We start from the raw sequence: 24,110 nt of genomic DNA, 5'->3' as shown, positions 1-24,110 counted from the left end.
TTTCTATACATGGTAATCAATTAACAGTTTTAGATTTAGCATTAAAACAGTAAGTAACTCCAAATAACTTAGTTAACAGTCTTATAACTTTTAAAGTGATAGCCAAATTGTTTTCACTGAAACTTCTTTAACAGGCAAAGGTGAAAATACCTGGTTTTCTAAATGGCAATTACAAAAAACCAAAACATTGTAAGACAAGGTTAGCAGGACAGTTAATATTTAAAATAATGTAACCAGTTTTACACAATTTTCCCAACATCTTTTAGTTTCAACAAAATTCAGATAAATTGGTTTCTCTAACAGTGTTTCTGGATTATAGGGGTTACTCAGTTTTTACAATACAGGACTATAAAAGTTTAGAAGCACAATAGTAACACAAACAGAGAACCTTAGGTGTCATTAATTACATTTCCAAACCATCACATAAATATTATTAATAGAAGACTGGGCTTACTAAATGTAGGGGCTGGTTGGCTTGTGATACTGCTGTCACCCAACCCCTACTCTCAGGGAAGGTAAATTAAATTCCCTACTATTCTTTAGCATTCTCTTCCCTTGATCTAATCTGGGATGATAAGAGTTACAATTCACTGTAGTCCTAGCTGGATGATGAGTTGGGACGGCAGGGCAAAAAAATATCTTAATGGTTCTAACCTTTACTCAAATAAATTCTACTTCTGTGTCCATTCCTTAAGAGCTTTTTTGAAAGAGAGGGCTTTTGAATCTATCAGCTGAAGTGAGGGAGACTTCTGGACAACTATCCAGTGGCGCCAAGTCCCCTTCTTTCTACGGGAGAGTTCAAAAACTTTATCTCTGAGATGTCTCTTTTTCAGATCTATGCATTTTTCCAATTTGCCTTAATGCCAAATAATATAACAAATTCTGACCTGTCTTAAACATCCAATTAGGAGTGACAAGTTTCACTTAAAATATGACCAGAATAACTACTTTTTGGTTATTTCCCATTATACAAAAACTTTTCTTTTAGGTGAGGTATGAGATACTTAAAATGCTAGTCAGTCTGTCTGCCTCTCTGATATGAGGGAAAAAGCTTCCCTGATTTCTTCTTGTCTTTCTCTCTACCTTCACAACCTGGCCAGGGTTAGAAGGTAGAAAGAGAGAAAGAATTTTACTAACAACTTTCCAAAACTTTTATGCTTTTCCTTAAAACTACACGTATATTATTTCCTTGTATACCTTATCTGAAACTGCCTTTAGCAATATAAGATTAGTTTCTCTCTCTCTTTCTCCCATATTCTTCCCTGATGCTGCAGTCATCAGAGAGAAGGGATTAGGGGGAAGGAAAGAGAAAACATGGGAAAGTGTAACACACGAACAGAGTAAACACACAGAATGTATAGACAGAATACATATACAGACAATAAGACAGAATTCAAATAACCGAGAAAAGATTGTCAGAAATCCTCTGCCCAAATTAGACCTGTGGCTTGATTTCTTTTACTTTGTTCCAAACATACTTTATGAAATTCAAATTTCCATATTAAGTAATCTCCTTCAAGAGTGGTTTTATCTAAATTACACCAATCAGTGGGGCATAGGACTGTCTGAGAAATGCTGTCTAGAAGAGACTGAATGTAAGGATTGCTTGATCCAGTCCTTAGTCCAAAGATTGATTGCCCCTTGTTTTAATTCCTTTAAAAATTTAAAATCCAGAGGGGTGAATTCTCTTGCAACTCCTCCTGGGTTATTGGGATCTGGGGTTTCTGTCACTGGCAATAGTAGCCTCATTTCCAAAGGTATTTCTTCTCCTTTTTCCCTAGCCTCTTGGAAAGTTTTTTCTAAAAGTGATAGCTGACTTTTAGGAGGAGGCTGCAGTGGTATAGGCGGAAGATGAGCCTTGAATAAAGGACCTGCTGGTCTTCTCCTTTCTGGAGGAGTATAGAATGGTGGCTCTGTGGGAGCCGAGGGTTCTGGGGTGCTGAGGCTTCCTCTGACCAGGAGTCCACCTCTTCTCTCCCTTCCTCCTTCCTCCTTCTCCGCATCCGCCTCTACCTGAGTCTTTCTGCCCTTAAAAAGTATCTGACCCATTGTTAACCTTACTTTTGCTATTTACCTGTCAGCTCTCATTTCTTATGAACAGAATCTGCTTTTTGATTCTGTTAACACAGTAAGCTCTCCCCATAAGCCTGAGATTGCTGAGATTTTACTGTGCCTGTGTGAACCTTGGACAAAGTGAAATGCCCCTGCAGGGGTTCTTCGAGGCTTCCCCTTACCTTAGTTGCTTTGTCATAACTTGAAATTCTTTCCAAGGGGGCCACTATCACAGAAAGACGAGTCCCTTTCCTGGGTCAGGTCCCTGTTTGAGGTGCCATTTGTGGTGGACGGCCTGCATCCCCACGCAGCTCGGTGATGTGGTGAAGAAGGAAGACATACGGGCAGGCGGGAGAAGATAGGGCAACTCAGTTTATTGATCCAAGGATCAGGGTATTTATAGACGGAAACTCCAAGTCTACATGACATGTTGCCCGTCTCCTGTCAGTCCTAGAGATTTGGCCAGTCTTATTTTCTTAAAGACTGTTAGCCTAGAGGGCATCTATTTTACATATCCCTTGTATTGTGTAGTTCTCTTGTTTGTGTCACAGAGACAGCAACATCTGGGGGGCATGGAGAGCCAGTCCAGATGATAATGAGCACAGTCTTAAAGAACAGTTTCCCCAAAGGTCTATCCTTAACTTGTCAACTGCACTCCTTCCTGGCCCTCAGCAATCCCCCAAGTAAAACTTCACCTCAGAGTATTTATGTATTTTTCAGGGCATCACAACCCTTGAGAGCCAGTGCCTCATTAACAAAAGGTATGGGCCTTCCTAGAAATCTTCCCAGGCCCATTAATGGGTGAGAAAGATCTTTAATCACATTATTCAATCAGAGACACTTGATTATACTGAAACAAAAAATGTGATATCAATGCATTAGGTCCCAAGATTTTTCACAGCCATTATGTGAGCAACTTGTATCTGAATAGGCATTAACCTTAAGTAAGTGCAGCGTAATTCACATTTGCAGAATACGTAACATAGCAACTCGTTACCAGGTGGCCATATGTCTTTAAACAAGCACAAAGGTATATGCATAACGTAACATCATTCTTTGATGAGTGAGCAACCAGCTCCTTCCTCTATCCCAAACAAAATTGTCCAGGCAAAGTCCTCTTGGGATTGTGTTCTTCTTACACTGCCCCTGCAGGCACTCTCAGGTGCAGACTCAGATAAACCAGGTCCCAGTCTTAACAATGCTCCAGCCCCCACTTCCAATTTCTGAGGTTTGGCTGGGCAACAAAGCCATCAGGGTGGTGTCCTTGGGGGTACAGGACATTTCACCGCACCCATCATAATCAACTTTACCCCTTGGGTCCCAAAGTGTCCCAGGAGAATGCTGCAAAAAAGCATACTCAGTGCCTTGCTGCACAGTCCTTATCTTGCTCCAGGGCTGAACTTCGAGCTCCTGGGTTCCTCCTCCTACAACAGGAGCCAGCCTCTCTCAGCTCCCACTTGGATCTGCATGAAGGCCACTCTCTGCTCCAACTTCCGCTCCCGTTCTACTGCTCACCTCTCCAAGGTTTGCACGCTGGCAGTTCTTTGCTTCTGCTTGGTCATTCAGCAGTTTTCTGCTCTTATTCCACAGCTCTGCATACAATACAGTCTCAGGGCATTCACCCTTCCAGCACAGTCCAGAGCTGGGCTAATCCACTTGAGCCCAGACTTTAGCCATCCCCACCTCCTGGGGCTTCACAGAACCATAGCCACCACAACTGGGAAACAACAGACAATTATCCCAGTCCCACACAACCTCATACTTTCCTTTTAATTTACATATCCTGCCAACTATACCATAATCCATCAGCAAGGACTGTGGCATACACAGGAGGCCCTGATGTACAGGTTCTTTGATCTGCTTTTCTAAAAGGAAAGCAACTTTTGAAGGGTCAACAGTTACTTTAATCAAGCACATATATGATTCACTTAGTTCAGGGGAAAAAGTCAGCACCCCAAACTTCAGAGAAATCAATATCAACAGATGTGGCTTCCAACTGTCTGATCATAGACAATACATACATCGCAGATCAACAGACAGATCCAGCTGTCTGACCATTGCATACATACAGAGTTACCAGAGAGAGAAGCACCAGCATCTGGATTTTCAAAGCCAGGGGGCTCCGCAGCGTCTTCCCAGAGTCTCATCTGGCACACAAACCTTCTTCCAAAACTAATCCCCCAAGTAAAACCTCACCTCAGAGTATTTATACATTTTTCAGAGCCAGAGGGCATCACAACCCTTGAGAGCCAGTGCCTCATTAACAAAAGGTATGGGCCTTCCTAGAAATCTTCCCAGGCCCATTAATGGGTGAGAAAGATCTTTAATCACATTATTTAATCAGAGGCACTTGATTATACTAAAATAAAAAATGCATTATCAATACAAGTGACCAGTGATCTCTTGCTTGCCAAATGTAATGGACTTTTCTCAATTCCCTTCTTTCTTGACCTCTCTGCAGCCTTTGACAATCTTGGTCATCTTCTCCTGGATTCATTCTCTTTCAGTCTCTCTCTCTCTTTGTGTGTGTGGGGTGTGTGGTGTGTGTGCGAGACATTGTTATTCCCTGGATCTTTTCCTACCAGTCTGATTGCTCAGTTTCCTTTTCTGGTTTTGAGCCATGCCCCCAACTTTGGGTGTCCCTAAGACTTTGTCCTGAGAGCTCTTTTCTCCGCTCTAAGCTCTGACTTGGTGATCTCATAAACTACCACAGGTTCACTTATCATCTGTAGGCAGTCATGTCTCAGATCTGTTTGTTTAGCTCTGATTCTGTTTGTTAAACTCTAATTTCTCATTTCTAATCTAGCATTATCAACTCCCTGTTAAACACCTAGAATTGGATGTCCTGTAGACAACTTTAATTCAATGTGTCCCAAAACAGCTTAGTATTTTTTCTCTCCAAGCCCTCTCCTTCTTCCTCACTTTCCAGTTTTTGTTGAGGGTCACCTGTGCTCTCTGCCTCAGTGTTGACTCCTCATCCTTCCTCATCCTTGCATCAGGTTTGTTGCCAAGTATTGTTCCTGCCTTTACATCTGTTTTATGGCTCCTTCTCTCCATTCAGATAGTAGTATAGGTTCCTATCAGTGCATGCCTGGACTAATGCAGTTGTCAGATGGTTGTTCAGACCAGTTCAAGTATGTCCCCCTCAAATCCATCTTAATCTGAGCTGCTAAAAGTGACCTTCCTAAAGCCCACAGTGTCAGATGTAAAATTCTTTGGCAAACTGACACCTTTCTCCTTTATAGTCTTTGTATATTTTGCCCTCCTCTGCATACTCATACTGTCAGGTTTGTGCTTTAGAAATGGTGATTTGATAGCTCTTCAGTCTAGTGATGCTGGCCTCTTTGCTTTTCCACAAACAAGACACTCCATCTTTCAGCTCTGGGCATTTTCTCTGGTTGGTCGCCATACCTGGAATGCTTTCCTCTCCTCATTGCCTCCTACCTTCCCGGTCTTCCCTTCAGGTCCCAACAAAAATGGCATTTTCTGCAGGAAGTTTTCCTTGACTTCTCTTAATTCTAGCACCTTTCCTCCTAGCCCATATAGAACTTGTTTGTACACATTTGTTTGCTTGTTGCCATCCCCATTAGATTGTTAGCTTCTTGAAGGCAGGGACTGCTTTTGGCCTCTTTCTTTTTTTTTTTTTTTTTGTGAATCCCTAGCACTTAGCACAGTGCCTAGCATGTGAGAAGTACTTTAGAAATGATTAGGCTGATTGTGAAAAATATGGTTTGGAGAGGGTAGAAGATCAATTAGGATGCTCTTGTTCAGGGGAAAAGTCATAAGGGCCTGAATTAAGTTGGTGGCCCTATGAGTAGAAAGAAGGGAGTAGATGTGAGATACATTGTGGAGGTAGAATTGATGAGACTTAGCAGGTGACTGAGGGAATGAGGACAGAGGGAGGGAAGAAAGAAGCATGACTCCAAGATTGTGAAACTGGAATAGTCAAGCCCTCCGTAAAAATGGGGATTGATTGGATGAAGGTGAACTTCGCTTTGGGGGAGGACGTTGTATTTGAAATCTGGGATTTTTAGAGACTGAGAAAAACTGTTGTATTGATTTAGCTTTTAATAATATGGGGTAAATTCCTAAAACAAAAGCAAATGGTACTAGGTCTTAATTCTCTCATTTCTAAAATTTTTGACTGTTTGAAAAAGAGCTAGTGAATTGTAAGCTCAATATGAGTAACCAATGTGACAAGGCAGCCAAAAATGTTAATGTGATCTCAGGTATGAGGCATGGAATCCAGAACGAGAGAGGTGATGGTCCTACTCTTGTCTCCGTCCTGTTCAGAGCACACCTGGAGTGTTGTGTCCTGGTCTGGGCACCACATCTTAGGAAGGGTGTTGATCATGAAAGTTGTTCACAAAATGAGCATCAAGACCTTGTCATTTCAGAATCAACCGAAGGAATAAGGGATATTTGGTTGGGAGAAGAGTCTTGGGGCAAAGATTGGGTAGGGAGCATGGTAACAGAACTTGGAGCAGCGGTTACAGGTTGCAGCAGGGCACATTTTGGGTTATGTATGAAGAATGTCTCAACAATGAGAAGTTTGCAGAAATGCACCAAGTTGGCCTTAGGGTGGGTATTTCATTCTCTCCCCCTGCTCCCCCTTGGGAATTTTTAAGGAAATGTGGAAAACTGTTTATGTTATCTCCCCAAAAATTCCTTTTACAAGTACAGATGGCTTGTGAGGCCTATAATTCCCTGCAAATGAGATCCTCATCTCTTCCCAAACATGTTTGTGTCATACTGCAGATTCCCTAAACGCTGTTACTCTTTATCATAGCAGAATTAGTAATAAGAGGATAGATTTTTGCCTAGTTTTGCACTGGTGTTAAATTCAGATTATTTTAATGCAGACAGAGACCGTTGCTTTTAACCCTAATTCACAAATGGAAGCTAGCTGGCTGAAGTGAAGTTGGATTCGTGCTTTGCTTTTAATAACTTAGGTTGCTGTGATTGTTATTATTTATCCTTAAGTTTGTGTAGATTCTGGTCTACTTTATTCTAGGCTAAAAGACTTTTATTGTTATTTTCAGGTGGAAAAGGGACAGCAGTGGAAATAAAGTCATTCACCCTCATTCTGGGAAAAATATCTTACAGTTTGTAGCAATCAAAAGGAAAGATTGTGGAGAATGGGCAATCCCAGGGGTAAGAATTAAAAATAAATAGAAATACTATTTTTCAGTTTTATTAAAATTTGTTACTTTATTAGTAACCACTAATAAAGCTAAATAATCAAGTAAACTTACATAATAAGACATAAAAATTTAGAATGTGCAAAACAGAGCTGATTATCTATATCCCTAAACCTGTACCTCTTCTAAACTTCCCTGTCATTATTAGGATACTGCATCCTCCTAGTCCATCCAGGTTTGCAATCTCAGTGTCATGCTCAGCTCTGCCTTCTCACTCATATATTCAGTTAGTTGCAGAATGTTCTCGTTGCTCTTCTCTCAGCATCTCTTTCATGTGTCCCCTTCTCTCCACTTGCATAGGCACTCCCCTGATTGAAGCCTTCATCATTCTTATAAAGCTGGACTGTTTAGAGAGCCTCTGTTGAGCCTGCCTCACGTCTCTTCTTGTCCATTCTGTTTTCCGTGTAGCTGCCAAAGTTGTTTTTCTAAAGCATGGGTCTGACCCTATGGCTCAGTGAGCGTATATGGCTTCCTGTTAAATAACTTCAAGATCAGATGTAAGATTCTTTGGCATTTAAAGCTTTTCTCAACCTGGCTCCATCCTACCTTCTTAGACATGACTTTCCTCCACACCTTTACTGTCAATCCGTGCTGTGCTGTTTGCTGCTTTGCACAGGACATTCCATCTCTTGTTTCGTCGTAGGGGCTGTCTTCCCTGCCTGGAACGCTCTCCCCCAGTCTCTCCAGGCTCTGGTTTCCTTCAAAACTTAGCTCAAAATGCTACCTGATGCAGCAGACCTTTCCTGTTCTCACCTCCCCTCTGCCTCATGCTTCTAAAATCTTCCCCTCTGAGATGACCTTCCATCCAGTCCGTGTATCTCATGCTTATTTATAGACATGCTTTCTCCACTGTTAGAATAGAAGTGCTTTTAGAGTAAGGATTGTTTCACTTTTGTCATTATTTTCCGTGGTGCTCAGCACAGTCACTCTCACATTAAGATATATTTGCTGAGAGTTGTTTGATTAGTTTGGCTTTCCTTAGGTCATAAAATAATGCACTTAGAACTATTAGTAACATCTGTAGTCATCGGATCATAGAATCTTATAGTTAAAAATAGTTGTAACGTAATAGTTATGATAATTACATTTTTTTGTGGTTCAGTCATTTTTCAGCCACATCTGACTTTTTGTGACCCCATTTGGCATTTTCTTGGTGTACTTTTCCATTTCATTCCCTTGCTCCTTTTTTTTTAACAGATGAGGAAACTAAGGCAAACAGAGTGAAGTTATTTACCCAGTCACACAGCTAGTGAGTGGCTAAGGCCAGATATGAATTCAGGAAGATGAGTCTTCCTGACTTCAGGCCTGGTGCTGTATCCACTACACCACCTAGGTGTCCCAAATAATTATATTTGTATAGACTTTAAGGTTAGCAAAGTGCTTTATGGCTATTCTTTCATTCAGAACTGAAGAGACTATAAGAGGTTTTCTATTCTAATTTTTTCATTTTGTAGATGAAGAAAAATCTAGGTCCAGTCTCACCCAAGTTACACAGAAATGACCAGGATTTGAACCCAGGTGCTCTTTCCATTTTTATGTTTCATGATAGAAACTCCTTTAATCTGTCCCCAGTTTACTTTTTAAATTTCTAAGAACCCTTCACATTGACCTCACATTTATTCATACATTTCAATTATTTCACTACTATACTTTGTTCATGTAATCACCCAAACTTGAATATCCTTCTAGCTCCCTTCATTTATCTAAGTCCACTTTATTTCTTGTGGCCCAGTTCAAGTTTTATGAAACCTACCCTGAATACTCCAGCTTATTCTGATCTTCCCCCCTCTTTATAATTTATTATTCATTTGGTACTTAAGCAAACGTATACTTAGTCATATATTATCTGAGTTTCCTGATTATAAGAAACTATCTTATTTGCCATCTTTTTGTACCCTTTAGTCATGATGATGTCTTACCTATTCATATTTTCATGTATCATGTTTTCTTTCTAATTAGCTTTCTGCCATTAAAGATAGATTTCTTTCATATCCCTCATACTATGCACATAGTACGTACTTAGTAAAAACTGGTTGAGTAAATGAATCTTAAAGATTAAAAGGTTTAGAGAACTGGATATACCTGTATAATTTAAGGATTTAACATTTCCTTCATATTAATTCTCTTTAATTCAAACTATTATTTTCTTCGAAATATAAAAGAATATGTAGTAAAATGACACTACACCAATAATCACAGCAAAAGTCTAGGAATATTTCATTGGGTGTGAGGAAAGTCATGTATCACTTCAGTGACAGATTTCATCCATTTGAATTTAGATAGGAAATGGTGTCAAAACCAAGAGAACAAAATGTTTTTCCTGTGTTTATGTTTGAGCATGAATTCCTTAACTGAAAGGATGATTGTGGATTGAAGTGATGTTCGTTTCATTTCCTCTTCCTGAGTATATTTCTTCATCTGTAAAATGGGAAAGAAATAATAATTCTACTACCTCGTGGAATTGTTGTGGAGAAAGTGCTTTGAAAACTATAAGACATTAGAGAAATTAAGGCTCAGCAAATATTAATTGCTTGCTGTGTGCAAGGTCCTGTGCTTGCAGAGTGAGTTATTGTTGATGCCCATAAGCTCTTGCTCTGCAGTCTACCGTCTTCCAAGATGGCCTGGAGTACAAAAGGTTACACCCTTGGCCTCAGTCACATAGCAGTTATGGCCGAGCTCGAAGGTGATGAAGAGTCATCTAGTCAGTACTCTCATCTTACAGAGGAATATCCTGAGGCTCAGAGACATGAGATCATTTGCCCATGGCCCTGTGACCAATAGGTAGATGATCAAGGAATTGAACTCAAAGCTTTTGACCACTAAGATGAGTAGGTATGTTTTTTATTTTAATTTAATTTAAACATTTATTGGTACATTTTGGTTTGTTTCCAAAAAAAGATGTCTCCACTCAACACCTGCTCTCCCTCATCTCTCACTCACTTCTCAACTGTCCTCTAGCTCTCTTTCTACCAGTACTGGTCAGCTGAAACTGCTCTCCCCAAGATTACCAATGGCTTCTTAATTGTTAAATAGAATGGTCTTTTCTCTGGCTTAGTGCTGCCCCATCTCTCTCCAGATGCTCACACTGTCTGCCACTCTGTCCTTCTGGTGTCTTTGCTTCTCTCCCTCTGCTCTTCCTTCTGCTCTCATGTCTGACCCTTCTTTTGCTGGTCATCCTTTCTCTCCTCTCCCCCAAAGCTCTTTTTTTCTGGACTCTTTTCTGCTTCTTTCTTTATGTCCTCTTAGTGATTAGTTCTCATGGAGTCGGCTCTCATTTCCTTCAAACTCTATAGATCTTTTTCTGACATCTTTGCTGAGCTTTAGTCTTGTGCTAACTGTTACATATTTCTCTCTGGATATCTCCATGGCATCTCAAACTGGCCATCCCTCCTCCAGACTTGTTAGATCTAGTGATGGTGCATGTAGTGCACAACCTGAAGTCATCTTTGATTCTCTCTTCTGCTCTGCCCTCTCGGACCAGTCCTCCTCCTCCTCCTCCTGCCTCCACGATAGCGCTCACCTCTTTGCCCTTCTTTACTTACACAGTCCCCACTGTGGTACGGGCCCTGATCCCTTCTTGCCTGACTGGCTTTCTGCTGTAGGTTCCTGGTTGTTCTGTCCTGTCTGTCTCTCTGGAGTCATTTCTGTCCACAGAGCAGCCAGATTATATTCCTGCTGCACAGGTCTGATCATGTAACCCCTCTGCTCAGAAATCTTCAGCCAAAGCAGATGGGCTGTGATGCTTCCTGAGTATTTTGAAAAGATGCATGATATTTAATTATTGTCTTTTCTCATCACAATACCTTCCTGTCTTTAATGAGATTCTTTCGGCAACAACACTCCTTACCTTGTATCTAGCCTGGTAGTCATGAGCCTCAGATGATAGAGACAAAGTTCGTTTCTGGGCCCACACTCGAAGTCTTAGGGCCTCCAGAGCTTACATATCAGAGACTGAGACGATCACCTCCAAACCACAAGGCTGGGAAGGAGCTGTGATTTTTTTTCAGCTTGGAAAACTTTATATACTAAAACATGTATGACTAAGTTGATATATGTTCTAGAGATTTCCTTGCAGCTTGCCCAGGTTAGACCTCACCTGGGGTCACACAGCTGGTAAGTTTAAAGTGACAGGATTTGAATTCAGGTCTCTCTAACTCCAAGCTCCTGAACTCAAACTGGCTATTGACTCTTCTGCTCTGTGGTCTGTCTTCTGAGAAAAGAAGAAGGAGGTGGGGGGAAAGGAGGCTATTAGAGAAAGACTCCCTGTTACAGGTCTGGCACAAAGAATTGGTTCTGAACTAATGAAGTCATCCTTGGTGCTTCCATTGAGATAGTCATACCCCTCTGTGGGGAAATGCAGTATCTCAGACAAAAACTCACCACCCCATACATAAACTTTTCACATTGATCAAGTAACCTTCCCCTGGTAAGCTCATTTACTACTTGACAGGATTTTTATAGAGCTGTGTTCTAAAATCAACTAGCCATCCAGAATCTAATGCACCGAGGACAGAAGGATAATAGTCTCTGCCCTCAGGAAATGTGATTGTGTCTGTACCCCTAGATTTTGATATGTAAAAACATACATGTTAGATAGAGAGAGATACTCAGATATACTTTCTTACATGTTTCTTAGGGGATGGTGGATCCAGGAGAGAAAATCAGTGCTACGTTAAAACGAGAGTTTGGTGAAGAAGCTATGAACTCCTTACAGAAATCCAGTGCTGAGAAGCAGGAGATGGAGGAGCAGCTCCACAAACTCTTCAGCCAAGAACATTTAGTGGTGAGAAACATTAGTGAGCATCTTCTGTGTGTTAGCAAAGGAAGGCTTCTGCCCTGGATTCCCACAGGCATCTTATAGACTTGAAAAGTTTCTAGAGATCATCTTACTGTGATAAGTCTCTCTAAACTTAGCTGAAATTTTTAGTTGTTTTAGGTTACTGAAATTTAGAGTAATTTCCATTCCCAGGGACATTTCCCAAAGTTCTTAAGAAAAATAAGGTTATGTTTAAATATGATCAGGCACAACTCTCTGGTTCACAACACAACTGTTGTGAACCTAATCAAGGTCCTCTCCTAACTCCAGCTCAAAACCAAAAGTCTTATATCTCTTAAACTAGTTTTTCCTCTGGTTTCTGTCATAGTCCAATAAAGTGATACTTTCCCCTAACTTGTGCCCTGATTTTGCTGCTTTCTTAGATCTCTTGCTTTTTCCATCCTTTATGGTTTCTTGATGTCTCTTCCGTAGTATTCTCCAAATGTCTAGGGCCACTGTTTGTCATATAGCTTTCTCCCACTCAGAATGTGTAACCGTTACAGTATGGGCTGTATATAGAAAGAACAGCTTTCTGCCTTCCTCTAAGTTATGTGCATAGAATACATATAAAGTGGGGCACTTTTTAAGCATACAGCCTCTATCTGAACCACACCGATTGCAGAAATTAGTAGAGACTGAATTGTGAAGATTTTCATTTCCTGTATTGTTAAACTCTTAAGAGTTATTGAGAGGTAACTATGTATATCCATTCATTCATCTTAAGCCACTGAATTGACAAGTTATTTTGCATTTTAAAAATGTAAAACTTTAAACAATTCTTAAATCACATTTTTTCTTGAATTTGAACTGGCCTGATTATTAATTTTTCTATCCAGGCCTAATTTACTCTTTTCATCTGTTTGGCAAATTTTATTACCTATTTCCTTTCTTGCCAGGTTTATAAAGGATATGTGGATGATCCTCGAAACACTGATAATGCATGGATGGAGACAGAAGCTGTGAACTATCACGATGAAACGGGTAGAGCATCTCGTTAACATGTACCAAATACCTTTCTTGTTGTAGGCATTATATTAATAACCTGCTGTCTTTTATATTATTGTCCTAATTAGACAACAGAACTTAAGAGTTTTCTCAGTATTAGGGAGGAATTTGTTTCACATACTTAAATGTTTCCTCATGGGACCGTGTTTTTTATTGTTTTTTTTGGTTCAGTACTTGACCAAGACTAGAGGTTCTCCCAGTGGTCATGGAATGAATAAGGGCCGCATGGGAAATGGACCTAATGCCTGGACTCTTGTAGTACTTAACATTTTAGTTTGTGCCCCATTAGCTCAGAGGGTTAAAGTGATCTGGGACAAGCAAAGTATATAATTCCTTATGCTAGAGTAAGCTTCAAGATGTTAATACCATAAGTGCTGTAAGAAAATTAAAACTGACATTTAGGGGTTAATAAAAGCTGATTTTTTTCATGGATCTCAATTAAATCTGTTAATGAAAATGGTGTGAGGGAAATTCCAACCACCAGTGAATAACTTTTGTATCTACATTTAATATTTAAATAATGAAATATGGTAAAATTTATCTGGGTAAATTATTCTGGAAGGAATATAGGACTAGGCATCAGATATTCTGGTTTCAAATCCTAATTTTGATACTGTCTCATCACACAAAAAAGTAAATTAACCTTTCTGGGTCCTATTGTCTCCTGTTTAGAGACCTATCTACTGAACTATGAGCCATGAGCTCACATGAGGCAATCCATACGAAAGTGCTTTTAAAAGTGAAAAGTTTTCTGTGTACAGGTGTAAGATACCACTCTTATTGCCAGTAAGCACCATTGTCATTAATTCACAAACATTATTTATGTACCTATTATGTGGCAAGCATCGTGCTAAGCGTTAGATACAAAAATGAAATAGTCCCTTCCTGCCCTCAAGAAGCCTATTTTTCTATCAAAATGACTTCTTACCAAGCTTAACAGTGGCTTGTGTTCTGGAGCAAATATTTGACACAGAATTACAAAATAAATAGGGTAATTTTAAAAAATGATGTGTTGCAGGAAGGAGCAGATTCCTTGTTCTCAGCCTGTGAGGATTTGTCATGGTAAAATGTAAATACTTTGTTTTCTTTATAAAAACTAACTTGATTTTTTCGGGACTCCCATTTTCCACATCTCTTTTTTACTTACCTTTTATAATTTTAATTAGAAAATTAGAGGGAAGAAAAGAAGCCCTTTCGTTTAACAAACATTATTAGCACATTCTATGTGTCCATGTTGTTCTAGGCCCTGGAAACACAAAGACTCTATAGGAAGAAGCTTCCATTTTGTTGTGGGAAACAGTGCTTAGAAAGATAAATAAATACGAGATTATATAGAGCAAATGTGAAGTAATAGTGGGAGGTGGAAGGGAGACGCACATAAATGTATATGGGGCTAGACATACACAAATAAATATGATACTGGAATGTGATAGGGACAGAGAAAACACTGAGGTGGATTCCCTTTAGAACAGGGGCTCTTTACCAAGGGGTTCATAGATAGATTTTCAGGCAGTCTGTGAACTTGTTTTGGGAAGAAAAACCTGTCTTTATTTTCACTAATCTCTAGCTGAAATTTAACATTTCCTTTGATTAATAAGATAGGCCACAAATCACAGTGGTATTAAGCTTTATCAGACTTCCAGAGGTGTCCATGACACAAAAAAAGTTAAGAACTAGTATTTTAGAAACATTTAGGAGGGGAGAGATCGCTTTAAAATGGCATTTGTGAGTTATTTGCATATTTCCATTTTCCTCCTTAAAGCAGACTCCGAAGGATAATTAAGAGCTGGAATATACAGGTAGCCTAAAAAGAAAAGTTTTTTCTTTATGATAGCTTTTTAAACAGGTTTATCTCTATTTAGGGATTTAATTGAAAATGTAGGATCTCTGATGCATTTGTATTGATTCATTTTATATTTATGCTCTGTAATAAATACTAGAAACTGAGGCCCAGAGAAGTGAAATGACTTGCCCCTAGTGTTAGAACTGAGATTTGATCCGGTCTTTCCATTTGTACTGTGCTGTCTTTTAGGCAGGTAGGAGTTAACTAACCTATAATACGTTAGGTGTCAGTCACTCGTTGTCCAGTATTGAAATTCAGTTCTGAGAATAATGCTTGAAAAAAGGTGTGGTTATATTTTAAAAAGAAGTACTTAGCCTTTTTTAAAGATAGTTTTTGTTTTATAATCAGGTGAGACAATGGATAATCTGGCTCTGGAAGCAGGAGATGATGCTGGGAAAGTGAGATGGGTGGACATCAGTGACAAGCTCAAGCTTTATGCCAGTCATTCCCAGTTCATCAAACTTGTGGCTGAGAAGCGAGGAGCTCACTGGGGTGAGGACTCAGCCCCGGGCTGCCATGGATGATGGCTGAAGAATCTCCATGTAGATTTCAGGTCTTCAGATGAACAGTGGTGGAGGGCACAGAATGTGAGTTAGAGAATTAGAGAGATGGTGGTTTTATTCATTTCTGAAATTGTGTTTGAGTGTGTTTACATCATGGGTGTGATAGAAATAGAGTGGATGCTTAAAGAGAAGAAAAGCTTTCTGGGTTGGAGAAGAGGAATGTAAGAAGTAGTCTTCTCTACATGTTATATTTAGGCATGGCTTAAACCAAATTAAGTTACTGCTGCTTTTTGGAGACTTACAGACCTAAATAAAGACGTGACTGACTGAGTGAATATGTGCCTGATGACCGTCTTCTCCACTTTCTTCCCAGCTGGGTTGGCTGGTTCTTTCCTGCCATTCCTTCCCTCTTGCTGTTTCTGCACTCGAAGCTTGGAGTGTTGCTGCGACATCATTGGAGAGTCTTCTAATAAAGCCTAATTCCTTTTGTATATCTACTTCAATTTAGCTTTGGGTAACCATGTGGAAGCTGCTTTTAAGAACTGAACATTTCTGGGCATTCCTGACTTTAAAAGGATCAATTTTATGAAAAAATTCTAGTTATTCTTTTCGTGAATGGTGAGAACCAGAGCTCACATTGTTTCCATTTTAGACAATTCTTCTCAATAAAAACTTGTCTAGGAATTGAGTAATTTAAATTGATGTCATGTTTTATTTCACCCTATACAGTTTTTTACATGATGAATCAACCTTAAAATTACTGAAATGGTTTAGTAATTATATTAGTTTACATATTTAGCACTTTAAAGTTTACAAAATGCTTTTCCTGTACTGTCTTATTTAATCTTTACGAGCCTGTGAGGTAGATGCTATCTTCACTGTTATTACCATTTTATAAATGAGTAAACTTGAAATCAGAGTGAATAAGCACTTACTATGGTCACATAGGAGTGTCTTTCTGATAATGGAATACAAACATTGACTCTTTTACCCTCCAATTTCAGGACTTTATCCTCTACGCCAGCCTGTCTCACTAGTAAGGAATTGAAATCAATTAAGGACTAAAGGTAGATCTTAGACATTTGTTTGTTCAACATAACTTTATCCCTAGAATCAAGGCCAAAGGTAGTGCTGGATCCATGAGGGGTTGTTTTTCAAATAGGGATTTTAAATACTGTGGGAAGGCAAGCAGGTTATGCTATTGATGATACAGATAGTCCTCAACTTATAAATGAGCTGTTTGCCAAAAATATAGTTGTAATTTGGTGTTTGGAGTTTAGAACGTGACTTTCTGTAAATACTGTTATAGAAGGCCTTTTGCCAGCCTCTGAAGTGCTGTTTAGCTCTGAGTGGGGAACCTGCAGCCTTGAGCCCTTTTCGAATTTGTTCTGTGAAATTTGGATTCAGTCAGAAGGCTGCACTTAAGGATCTAGAATGCTACAGATTCTCCACGCCTGGTTTAGCGCATTACCTAACTGAATACCAATGAAATCACAGATCCAATCCATAGCTCTAGATCTGCATTGTTAAAAGCTATTAATCACCTTTCAAAACATTGGGAATTGTAACCCTAGTTCTAAATTAGGATAGTAACACATCATTGTTAACCTCTGTTCCATAGACAAATCTGTACTTCCTCTTCTTATACTAGTTCAGTTCACATGGGAAAATGTTGGGGAAAAGGAGACCAGGGTAGAGCTTAGGACTTGAGTCAAAGGGAGTGATTTTTTTTTTTTTAAGGAGGAGGGAAAGTCTGCTACCATGGGTCTAATTTGGTAGAGGCTTTGTGCATTGTGGTTACCACAAAAAAGACCTAAATATCTTGGAAGAAGCCACTGATGGAACAAGGAGGTTGCCTGCAGTTGTTTGAGGACAAGACATTGCTTCTTCATCGTGCTGGATAGAGGTCTTTAAAATACAAATTTCTTTAAAATAGTCTGAAGAGTACTTTGGAATGACTTGTTGCCTATATTTACTTGTTTAGGTAAACTCTGACAAGGAAGGAAAATAATGAGTAATAGTTAACTAAGACATAATGACTTGTTAAGGGACACACGCACACACACACACACACACACACACACACACACACACATTTTCATAAGATTACAAAACGGTTTGATTTTATTTTTTGCCAAGAAGAAATTCTTTACACTTTGCAGGATTATGGAGTTTTTCCTTGACCTCTTGAAGACTGCCAAATGGTATTTTTTTCTACTGTAAACTACATTTTCATTAGGAGTGTAAGTTTAAATTTCCAGATCCATTTGCAAATCAGGAGAATTGCATAAAAATATTTTAAGAAGAAATTACTGTTAAAGCATCACTACCACTTTATCATTAATACTTGTTCTTAAAATCAGTTGTAATGAATAGCTTTCATAATCTCCTGTGGTATTCCTCTGGGATTAATTGTTATGAGTTTCTTAGGATTTATGATACAACATTTGTTGCTAATGTAATATACTAAGTTAACCATAATGATGCAGTTATAGATAGTTTCTTTAAATGTAACTGTCCCATTTTCACCAATAAGCATTTTTCATGGATTGATATTGCCTTATTAACTGAAGGGGGGGTACAGGCAGATGTTTGTATTTCTTGTGTTTTCAAACACTTAAAAATAATTCTTGGTTTTTTCGTATAAACATAACTGCCTTAACGGCAAATGCTAGTTTGCTTAAGTTGTTATAATTCAATACTTATCATTTTCGTAGAATCAGTGTTTCATTATGCTAAGGGGCTCCTTTTCAGGACAAAAATGTAATTTTTAGCAAACCAATTGATTTAAAATAGTGTCTTTGCAAAAAGACATTGTTTTTGTAGTTGCTAAAAACTCATTTATGAGCTATAGGCTCATTTTTATTTCTCCCTTCAACAAGTATTCATTGTCCAATATAGACACAATCTGATGCTGAATCTTAAAATGGTCAAGAACGAAGGTAAAACTTTTTTCAATTTTTCTGCAAAACTTCAAAAACTCAGCATTTTTCCAGAAAGACTTTAACTTTGACTTATCCTGTGTAAAGAAGACTTACTGTATATTTTATATTTCATAAGCCCTGTGTTATAAGTTGGATTGATTACAGTTCTCTAAGTAACTGGCATTTTTTAGCCTTCCCACTTCTTCCTAAAAATGTTTTACTGCTAATATTAGGTGGGATTTATGTGAACAAATTGTGCCTGGATGCTAACATTTTCAGAACAGAGCACCAGTTCACCTAAAAGGTGAAGTTTCTGAAAGTTTGATGGCTTGATAAGATCAGTTTGGGAGGTATGAACAATGTTTAAGTTTTTATTTTTTTAAGGTAAATAGTTTTCATTTACTGATTTGCAACTGTTATTATAGGAGATCAAACTAGTGCAAATGAGAAAAAAATTCCTTTTAAAAATTATGATAGAAAAGGTGTGGAGAAATACGGAGCACATGACAAATGTATGCATTTGTATTTCTCAATTGTGTTTATTTATCATAGTAGTTTTCCCCCAAATGGTCATGAGGGGGGAGAGGGGTGAAAATGGGCATCAGCAATAATTAAGCCAAAAAGAGAAAGTGAGTTATTGAAACATTTTAAAAAATGAGCAGAAGAGAAGGAAATTGAGAAGGAGGTAATGAACTAATGAACTTCATGTGTTGAATTTTATTTTTGTTTTTTAAAAAAAAGCCATACCTAATTGAACTTCATGGATTTACATGCAATCCTCTTTGTTATTCATGTTTTATATGTCCTTTGTTGTTTGTCAAGTTTAGAATGAAAAAAATAAAAGAATTACTAAACTAAAATAAAACATTTTGAGATTCATTCATATGAAATGAATTTACCTAGGTCGTAGAAAAAAGCTCTACCTAACAAAAGACCTGTGAATTTCATTCCCAGCTTTGTGCAGGCTTGTAATAGAAAGAAAACAATGAAAGAAGATCCAGATGACCAAGGCAAGGCTTCTCTCTCCGCAAGCAGGATAAAAAGAATATTCTTCTACTTAAACTTTCATTAAAAACGAATTTCCTTGATTTACCACAAGTCTTCATTAAGGTCTAAGTTTATTACAAAAACATATAAATAGTTGAATGTATGTACTGAAAAGGCAGAACTTGCTTTCAGTATCTGATTCAAAGAGCCAAATTAGAATCATACAACTTACATACCTAAATCTGTTCTGAAATTCATACTTGATAAATACGAGTTAACTAATGTGCTCGGTATTTCTCACGCACCATTCCTACCATAATTTTGAAAAAAAAAATTTTTTTCTCATTAGCACAAGAAAAACCTTATAGCAGTTAGAGCTATCTAAAAGTGGAATGGCCTGCCTTGGAAATTTCTCCCTTGTCAGAGGTCTTGCAGCCGAAGATGGATTTGGAGATGTAGAGAGGCTTCTTAGTCACTACTGGGCTGGGTGAATAGCTGCTGCTGAGGCTCCTTTCAGCTCTGAGATACCATGGTTCTTTTATTCTCATCCGTTCACTTTTTATAGAGATGTTTGCAATTTCAATCAAATCAATACCAAGTAGTATATACAGTCCCAGGTGAGCACTGACCTACACAGGCAGATTCTCTGTAGAGTTGTGCACAAGTGTCTTAGCTTTGCCCTTCTTTGTCTCACTTGATGCTTCTAAAGCTTTCTCAGTTCTGTGGGGAGAAAGGGGAGGGTTTTGGCTGGAGGTGGATAGGATGACAAACCAGAGGGAAGCAGAGCCACTCAATTTTGGATTATTTTCTCTGCCAAAGAGAATTACCTTTACACTGGAAATGGCGGCAAAAAAAATAACCAGGAATTGGTGCCCAATATAAGTGAGGAGATAATGAGAGAGCACTGAAAGATCAAGGAAATGTAAATAGTGCCAAGGCTTTTGAACACAGCAGAGTAGGTGAATGGGATCGCCCCTGATGGAAAAAAGGAACTTGGAAGGAGGAATAGGTTTTGGGTGATAGTAAGTTGGATTTTGGACATGTTGAGTTTGAGGTACCAGTGAAACTGCCAGATAGTTATTGCTATAGCCTGTGTTCATACAGAACTTGAGAGAAAGAGCAGGGATAGGAAAAAAAGTGTATGTATATGCATATGTGTGTGATATATATACTTGTGTGTATATACACACATGTATACACATACATATGCATATGTGTGTATACATACATACACATATATGCCATACAAAAGATTACTAGGGAAGAAAGAAGAAAAGATTAGGGACAAAGTTTTGGATAATGCCCTTGTAAGATGGTTTTCTAGGTGGTGCAGTGCTAGACCTGGAGTCAGGAAGACCTGAGTCCAGAACCCAGCCTCAGGTACTTGGTTGCTGTGTAACCCTAGGCAAATCACTTAATCTCTGTCTGCCTCAGTTTTCTCATCTGTAAAAATGAGGACAATAGCTACCTACTTGCTACGGTTATTCTGAGGAGTAATTGAGATATTTGTAAGGATCTTTGCAAGCCGTATAAATGCCAGTTATCATTATTATTATTGTCATCTTGGTAGTTTTTTTAAAATATGCATTGGAATTTTTTTCTAGTTTAAATTGCGTAGTATGCTGGAAAGAATTTGGCCAGGAATCAGGAGATTTGGGTTCTAGTCAATCAGTCAGTCGATGAGCACTGGGTGCCTGGGACTCTGCTTTGCAACAATCTAGTCTGGTTTTAGACATGTCACTTAACCTTCAGGGCAAAGCCATTTCTGGCTCTAAAATTGAAAGTGAGAACAGAGGGAGAACCATACTTGGTCCCTGAGTTCTTGAGATTTGTTAACATAACTAAGTAATGTTGTATGTTATTATAACAGTTTCCTTTTTGAATATGAAAAGTAATATATCAGAAGGAAAATAAAAAGGGAAAGAAAACTGATTTCTTTTAAGGTTTTAGTCTCCCAGAATCCTTCCCTATCACTTCAGGTTATAGACCACAAGACTTAAAGCTAGAGGCAACTTTAGGAATCATTTAGCCAACCCCATCATTTTACTGATGAGGAAAGTAAAGCCCAAGGAGGAAATGATTTATCTAAAGTCACAAAAACTGGAATTCAAACCCAGATCCCTTGACTTTAAACGTGCTTTTCAGAGGTGTGTTAGAAAGACACATGTTCCAATTCTTTTCTTCCCTTCTCAACTTTCTTGAAAATGTATGGACAATTCATGGAGATATGGTCAAGTTTTCCATTCTATTCAGATAGACTTCCTGACACCATTCCACTTTATCCAGTGTTTTTCAAAGACTTTTCTCATCTAGTCTCTAGTCTTGATTGATTGAGATGCATTCTCACCTAATATTTCGAGTGAAAATGGGGTCAGCTGGTTTCAAACCTACTTTAATATAGATTCTTTGCTAACATAGAGAAAAAGCAGCTGTGGGTTTTGGTGAAATACTGAGAAGTGGTAACAGAGCAACAGGTGCTTACGAGCATCTTCAACTCCTAATTCTTGTTCATTGCTGTTCAGTAGTGAATGACTCCTCATGATGCCATTTGGGGTTTTCTTAACTGGAGTAGCTTGCCTTTTCCTTCTCCAGCTCATCTTACAGATGAGAAAACCAAGGCAAACAGGGTTACACAGATAGAAAGTAAGGATCTAAGATCAGATTTTAACTCAGGAAAATGAATCTTCCAGATTCCAGGCCTAACACTATCCACTGAACCATTTTCTATTATACCTTTATTTTTTAAAAGCAAAATATAGTTTCTCTGATTATCTCTTTTAATTAGGTCTATTTTTTTCTGTGAGATCATGATATTACCCTGCCTTTTTTTTTACTTCAGCTGAATTTGAAGCTATTCCAGCCCTTTATTTTAATTCTGTGTGTATCTTTCAGTTTCTAGTGTGTTTCTAGTGAACAACATATTGTTGGGTTCTAGCTTCTAATCCATTCAGTCTGCTTCCATTTTATGGGTGAGTTCATACCATTTACTTTCACAGTTATGATTACTAACTGTATTTCCCTCCATCCCCTTCTCTTATATGTACCCTTTTCTTTCTTATCCTGTCCCCCTCTCAAGACTCTTTTTTGCTTCTGACTGCTGCCTCTTTTTACTTTTGATTTCATTAATTTCTCCTTTGGTTTTTTTCAGGATTTCTGTTTTGATATTTAAGTAGGGGTTTTTAATTTGTTACTTTTCTGTTTTTTTCTTTAAGTTACCTGCCCAGTTTGTTGATCTCTTCTTTCTCTCATTTATTGATTGATGAAAATGTTTAGAGATAGAAAATTTCCCCTGAGTACTGTTTAGCTGCATCTCACAAATTTTGGTATGTTGTCTCATTGTTATCATTTTCTTTAATGAAATTATTGATTGTTTTTATGATTTGTTCTTTGATCCACTCATTCTTTAGAATTGCTGTTTAGTGTCCAATTTATGTTTAATCTGTGCTTCCAAGGCCTTTTATTGAATGTAATTTTCATTGTATTATGGCAGGAAAAAGAAAATGCCCTATTACATGTTCAGTTTTTGTTCAGTTGCCATCAGAGGATTTATTTGTCACTTTAAAACCTCTTTCCCGCTCTGTAAAGTAAGGGGATTGGAGAAAATGGGAAACCAGCTAAGCCTAGTCATTACTGCCTTTTACTGGAACCATAGTCAGGCCCTATCCTTCTGTCAAAGCCTATAATACTCTTCTGGCAGTGCACTCAGGTCAGGCCTCTGGGCCCATTTCAGTATCTCATAGCAAATTGTGAATTTTTTCCTGGTGTCTGATCAGAAAATTAATTATTCTTATAACTACCCTGACATATTCTTCATTAAGCCCTTTTCCCCACTGTGTTCATATTAGCTCATCTACAGTTGGGGAGGGAAGAAGAGAGAGTCAGAAGGCAAATTGAAAACATTCTTCTCATGTATCCTCATGAAAGGGGAACATGTAAGTATCAGTGCTGCAGGATAGGGAAGGGAACTAGATCTGTGATTTCATTGGTATGACGTTCCTCATTGAAGAAGCTATAACCACCAGAAAAGGTTGGTTCCTTCTCTGTACCTTCTAGTCTGAGAGCAACGGTGTCAAACTCAACTAGAAAATGATCCCTCTGGTGGTTTAACTTAGAAAACTGCAAATTAGCATTATCTATGTTGTATTATATTTTTATTATTTTGTTAAATGTTTTCCACATTTCTCAATTAGAATTTCTCTTAGAATCCCGAGGCTAATATGTGTCAGATGGAAGACTTGAACTTGGGTCTTCCTGGCTTGGCGGGCAGTTGCTGTCTTCTCTGCTTCACTATCTCTGTTTTAGGGGTCTGCAGATCTGGCCTAATGAACTGAATTCCCCCAACTTGATTCTTTGAGAAACCCTCATCTACTTGTGAGAATTACTTCATGGTTTATTTGCTTAAAAATATATGTTTAAAAAATGGATCTTTGAAGATTTAATAAAAAGGTTATTTTCCCCACAGCAAGTTTAACGAATGGACCATTTATTCTCTCACTCACTTGAGAAAATTCCTCATTTTGTTTCTGGATGTGAAGAGCACGTGTGCTCCCTAAATGGCCACAAGAGGGAGGTATGAACCATTGAAACGTACCTTCGAAAATGGAAGTTGGCAGGATCCATGAGCAAATAAATGATGCTTAACAATATTTAGTCCTTTTTGTGTTTACAAGCAGGTTTTATCAGTCATAAAATAAAAAAATCCTAGATTGGACGCAGTTTCTCATAAAAGCTAGTGTCTACCTCACTTAAATGCAGTCCCAAGCACATTTCCCAGCCACA

At 38.4% G+C, this 24,110-nt stretch overlaps 1 protein-coding gene across 6 annotated transcripts in view; it reads left to right on the top strand.

The window, feature by feature from the left end:
* NUDT9 (nudix hydrolase 9) overlaps nt 1-16,118 on the top strand; it is a 40,839-nt gene extending 24,721 nt beyond the window's left edge. For 3 of the 6 annotated variants that reach the window (XM_072622463.1, XM_072622462.1, XM_072622461.1), the window contains exons 5-9: nt 7,095-7,206; nt 11,890-12,036; nt 12,966-13,050; nt 15,266-15,409; nt 15,794-16,118. In XM_072622463.1, the coding sequence (XP_072478564.1) occupies nt 7,095-7,206; nt 11,890-12,036; nt 12,966-13,050; nt 15,266-15,409; nt 15,794-15,900 (595 nt within the window). In that variant the 3' untranslated portion in view covers nt 15,901-16,118. Of the gene's footprint in view, nt 1-7,094; nt 7,207-11,889; nt 12,037-12,965; nt 13,071-14,092; nt 14,144-15,265 lie in introns of all 6 variants that reach the window. The other 3 variants (XR_011970078.1, XM_072622464.1, XM_072622465.1) reach the window with 3 other exon arrangements.
* Nucleotides 16,119-24,110: the final 7,992 nt, after the last annotated feature.

The sequence above is a fragment of the Notamacropus eugenii genome, chromosome 7, assembly GCF_028372415.1.
Source record: "Notamacropus eugenii isolate mMacEug1 chromosome 7, mMacEug1.pri_v2, whole genome shotgun sequence".
NCBI lineage: Eukaryota > Metazoa > Chordata > Mammalia > Diprotodontia > Macropodidae > Notamacropus > Notamacropus eugenii.
The sequence above is the reverse complement of the archived record's forward strand: the minus strand, read 5'-3'. Positions and strand labels throughout refer to the sequence as shown.